General features: G+C 41.3%; 1 protein-coding gene across 1 annotated transcript; it reads left to right on the forward strand.

The window, feature by feature from the left end:
* The first annotated feature begins 4,247 nt into the window (after positions 1–4,247).
* LOC137560737 (zinc finger protein 300-like) lies at positions 4,248–5,204 on the forward strand. The gene has a single exon (XM_068271888.1). It carries the CDS (start codon positions 4,248–4,250, stop codon positions 5,202–5,204), a length of 957 nt encoding a protein of 318 aa, XP_068127989.1.
* The last annotated feature ends 219 nt before the right edge of the window (positions 5,205–5,423 follow it).

Genomic DNA, 5,423 nt, shown 5'->3' on the forward strand with positions numbered 1-5,423 from the left:
TTAATGAAGTTATCACCTTGCTGGGTGTGGATTCATTTAAATAAAGAAGTGTTCAAACTGCCCTTTAATACTACTGTAAACACACCTTTTGTTGTTAACAATAAACCTTTTTTAACCAATGGAAAATAACCTCATGCAAGTGAATGGAGGAGAAGCAAATAAAAGATGGGTCAGGCCAAAATCAGGTAGCAGAATACCAGAGACTTCCCTGGAATAAGAAGTCTTAATACTACATCCTACCAGGTAACTATGACCATTATGATTTAAACAGCTGCAATATTAGTCTAAATACATTGTAGTTGGATTTGTGTTGTGCTATTTTGTTTTTTTAGTTTGTATTTTTAAGATGAATTATGTTAATAAGGGTGATATTACATAAACCAGTAAGTGTGACTCAATAACTGGGTGACACAAGTGCACCTGTTATAAGGAGAGCATTAAAATGAGTGTTAGGCCTGGGCTATACTTTTTGTATGAGGTTAAAAGATGTAGCTTCTTGTTAACAAATGCTCTTTAACCCTTTCCCTGACTTTTTTCCTTTTGTTCCCACTGTCCTCCTTAACATACCCTGCAAATTTGGTGTCTCTGTCTTTTATAGGGACTTTGCTATTAACCACTAATTAAATATATATTGGCAACAATACAATAGCAAGAAAAACAGTGTATTAGCCATAAGAAGGGCTTAGCTGTTCAGGACAATATGGTAGCAGCAAGAATCTGCACTGAGGACCCAGAACACAGGCCTACCTAACTATCTCACTGTCACAACACACTGTCCCTTATCTGCCTAGCACAGAAGCCAAACACAGACTGCAAAATGACTTCTGTTCTGGCTTTCCAATAGGTAAGGGGGCAGTCCAGGTGGGATGAATAGCTGATTGGCTGCCATGTGCCTGCTAAAATCATAGCCAGTAACATTATTCAGCTATACTTATAGCCAATAATGGTACTTGGCTATATCAGCACCAATCCCCAGTGCTAACTGCCCACCCCACCACTTACTATGCCAATAGCTGGAGTTCCGTTCTATAAAAGCCTATCCTCAGTAGCAATTTAATTAACTCAGTTGCACCATAGCTGCAAATTTACATTGTGTTCTATAACAACACCTGATTTAACAAACAAATTGTGCTTGCAAATGAACTGATTTAGTGCACTTCTTTTCAGGGAGTGCTTTTGATCCTCAAGAAAAAACCCCAAAAGGACACAGACAACTCTAAGACCTGTTGGCGAGAGCTTCAGAGCTGTCAGTTACTAATACTGTAAGTGACATCTACATATGAAAAATACATTTACAGTGCATTTTACTCTTGGGCAAAGAGTACCTCCTACATGTATGTATGCAGACATATTTTACATTTTCCTGTTGTTTTTTTTCAACTAGTGTACAAAAGACACATAAATCATTGTTGTTTTTTTCAGTGTATAAATAAATTTGTTATGCATCCAGCAATGTGTGATATGTTGAAACTTACCAAATATACCAAGATAATAATAGCAGTATAGTCATAATCTTTGGATTGGGTTTCTTTACAGTGTTAGATTTTTTTTTATCCTGAAAAGAATTAAAATGTGTCTTTTATATCTGTTCTGCTGTTGTTGATGAATTGCACGTCAGGCTAAATTATTCCTCTAATGCATAAATCCTAATAGATTATTTTTTATTGCATGAAAGCAATCCAATTATGAGATAGTATTGTATCTGTTCTTATATTCTGGCCATGAACACTTTCTTTTTTAACATAAAGGATACCCAATGGTACATATAAATGAATGGTATAAGTGTGTGGGGGAGGTGCAGAGATGCTTGCTGCACCTCCTGTGTACCAGTGTTCCCCTTCCATTGTGCAGTAAATGGCCCTGTTCTGTCTCCCTGGTCAGTGCGGTCAGTGCTCTTTGATCTGGACATACTATGCTGTACATGTACAGTAGCCTTGTGACTGCACTCACTGTTTGTCTCCTTCTATGTGCACATGGAGAAAAGACTAGCTCAGTGGCCCAGAGGAAGGGAATAAAGCCCAAAACATTGTGCCAGTCTTCTTCTCCCACCACCAGGCCCTAGGGTAGGCTACTGCCCATCGGTGATCATTCACATTGCTACCCCAAAGGAAAGATCCCCTTCCATGTAGCGAATTTAACAGTAATTCCCCCAGTGCTGGGGGAACCATCCACACCTCCCCTGATGCCACCACCACAAAAATAAAAAGCAGCTAAACAACATTCAAAAGAAAAATGCAGTGTGCGCTAAAACCAGGTATCACTATATTGGTAATATCAGTATATTGAATACTATATTGCATCTTCTTGCCAGATGACGCAAGGTCGGCTCTGCACCTGTGCTCCCTTCTTGTCATAATCAATGTGTGTTTGGGATGCATCAGCCAGGCACGCATTGATTATGACAAGAGAGGAGCGCTGGGCATAGAGCCGACCTTGTGTACACCGTCAGAGTGTGGGTAAAAGGGCGCCCTGAACAGCTTCAATACTATGCTGGTCACCGGAGCAGTTAAAAGGAATGGAGGAGGACACAACCACAAGGGACGGCACCGGTGAGAGACCACACACCTCCCATACACTAAAAGAATCTACCCCAATCCCGTGAGTAAGCCCCTTCCCCCTTAAATTAAGCCCTAGCACATATTCTCTCCCCCCCCCCCCCCCCCGAGAGTACAAGAGAGTGTCTTATATTAGGGGAAAGACAGTGGTTTGAAACTTCTTTGTAGAAAAAGTTTAATGATTTCGAAAATGTTGATATATTGCTAATGAGTGGAGGTCACCTGAAAGCACAGCTAACAAGTTCATTAAGTAAGGACGAGAATTTTATGCTGTGGTACACAAGTTTTTCATATATTCAGGTATAAGATATGTTTTAGTGTCAGAGCTAGAAAAGAATAGAAAGAAAACAACAAATGAATTAGAATAAAGGTTCCATTTAATGATACATATGTGTGTGTAAGATTTCTAAAAAAGATTTTGAGGAGAGTGCTTTTCAAAATTGTGAATTAGGTGCTGAACATATTATTCTGTATGCATAGAACACTGATACTGTCCATCCTCTGCTGTATTGTAGTTGCATCGGTTGGTATGTTATTGAAGGATCTCCAACCTTGATCAGTTCCTTCCATTTGCCTTTAGGGGCCCATACACTGATTGATTTGAGCCATCGACCGATGGCCAATTCGATTGCTCTGATTGAAACAGCTAGAAATCAATGTAGTAGGAAGCGTGATCGATGGGCAGATCAAGGGATTTCAGGACGATTTCGATTGATTTTCTCGATCAGTCCGGATGGAAAATCTAGGTCAATCGGCTGCTGGTGGTTATCCAATTATGAGATAGTATTGTATCTGTTCTTATATTCTGGCCATGAACACTTTCTTTTTTAACATAAAGGATACCTGATGGTACAGATACATGAATGGTATAAGTGTGTGGTGGAGGTGCAGATATTCTTGACGCACCTCCTGTGTACCAGTGTACCCTTCCATTGTGCAGTAAATGGCCCAGTTCTGTAACCATGGTCAGCACGATCAGTGCTCTTTGATTTGGACATACTATGCTGTGCATGCACAGTAGCCTTGTGACTGCACTCCCTGTTTGTCTCCTTCCATGTGCACATGCAGGGAATGCAGTTACAAGGCTGCCTGACATACTGTGCATGTGCCTGACATACTGTGCATGTGCAGCATAGTATGTACCGCCTCAAACGGTGCCAACCAAGCTTACAGAACAAGGCCTATTACTGCACAATGGCACATGGGAGGTGCTGTAAACTTCTGGACACCTCTCTACACTCACATATAGCTGTTAAATTTTTCTGTACTGGCCCAGCACAGGTATCTTTTAACCATTACAGCTGCAGGAACATGACTCTGTCCGTGGCTGCTGGTCCTGTAGGTGCAGGGACGTGGGAGTTATGTACCTGCATTGAGCCAGGTGCCCCATGCGATCGTGCGCATGCCAAGGTGCACTCACATTGGACCCCAAAGCAGCGAGGATTGGCCAAAGGGGACCCCTGAGGAAATCTATGCCTGCTAGAGAGAATGATTGCCATTAAATTAAGCAACGGAAATCATTCTCTGTAACTGTATAAAGGAAGTGCATCCTGCAGTGGTGATTGTGCGCATGTAGTTTTACGGCATACCTATTTTTTGTTTGATACAATCTAAGAGCTTCTGGGAATACAGTATACACTAATATACAATATATTTAATTGCAGGAGCAAAAAGTATCCCCAGCAGCCCATGATGAGTCACAGAGGAGACAAGCCGCATCACTGTTCAGAGTGTGAGAAAAGCTTCAGTTATCCATCACAGCTTATCATACACCAGAGGAGTCACACCGGGGAAAGGCCGTTTTTCTGTTCAGAGTGTGAAAAACATTTCACTAAAAAGTCAAACCTTGAAGCACACCAGAGGATCCACACCAGAGAGAAGCCATTTTCTTGTTCTGAATGTCAAAAATGTTTCAGTCAGAAGACACTCCTCATACTCCATCAGAGGATTCATACTGGAGAGAAGCCATTTTCCTGCTCTGAATGTGACAAATCTTTCACTAAGAAGTCACACCTTATAAGGCATCAGAGGTTTCATACTGGGGAGAAGCCCTTTTCCTGCTCAGAATGTGACAAATCTTTCCCTGACAAGTCATCCCTTTTAAGGCATCAGAGGATTCATACTGGGGAGAAGCCCTTTTCCTGCTCAGAATGTAACACATCTTTCTCTAAGAAGTCAAACCTTATAAGGCATCAGAGGATTCATACTGGAGAGAAGCCTTTTTCCTGCTCTGAATGTGACAAGTCTTTCACTGAGACGTCATCCTTTATAAAGCATCAGAAGATTCATACTGGAGAGAAGCCTTTTTCCTGCTCTGAATGTCAGAAATGCTTTTGCACTAAACCACACCTCTTGCGCCACCAGAGGATTCATACTGGAGAGAAAGCGTTTTCTTGCCCTGAATGTGAAAAGTCCTTCAACACTCAAGAAGCATTTAGTGTGCATCTCCGGACTCACACCGGAGAGAAGCCATATAAATGTACAGGATGTGGTAAATGCTTCACACAAAGGTCAACTCTTACTCAGCATCAGAGAACTCACACAGGAGAAAAGCCATTTAAATGCTCAGAATGTGACAAGAGCTTCTCACAACAGTCACATCTGAGAAGTCATCAGAAGATACATAAGCGAGTGGAAGTCAGCCTGTAAGCTGTGTTTTAATGAACTTTTTGTTGTAGCATCACAGGATTATGATGTTTGATATGTAAAAAAAGATTTATTAACACATGTGATTTGGGGGGTTGATGCATGAAGCTGCAGTAACATTGCTTTACACAGACAGTGCACAGAAATATTACCGCTACGGTGGTACTCGGGTAACATGGGCATTGCTACAGTAACAACATTACTAATGGTTTTTATTTTAGC

This window comes from Hyperolius riggenbachi, chromosome 3 (assembly GCF_040937935.1).
Source record: "Hyperolius riggenbachi isolate aHypRig1 chromosome 3, aHypRig1.pri, whole genome shotgun sequence".
Taxonomy (NCBI): domain Eukaryota; kingdom Metazoa; phylum Chordata; class Amphibia; order Anura; family Hyperoliidae; genus Hyperolius; species Hyperolius riggenbachi.

What these genes read in the sequence shown, in the direction of transcription:
- LOC137560737 (XM_068271888.1), top strand. Translation starts at nt 4,248, where the DNA reads ATGAGTCACAGAGGAGACAAGCCGCATCACTGTTCAGAGTGTGAGAAA.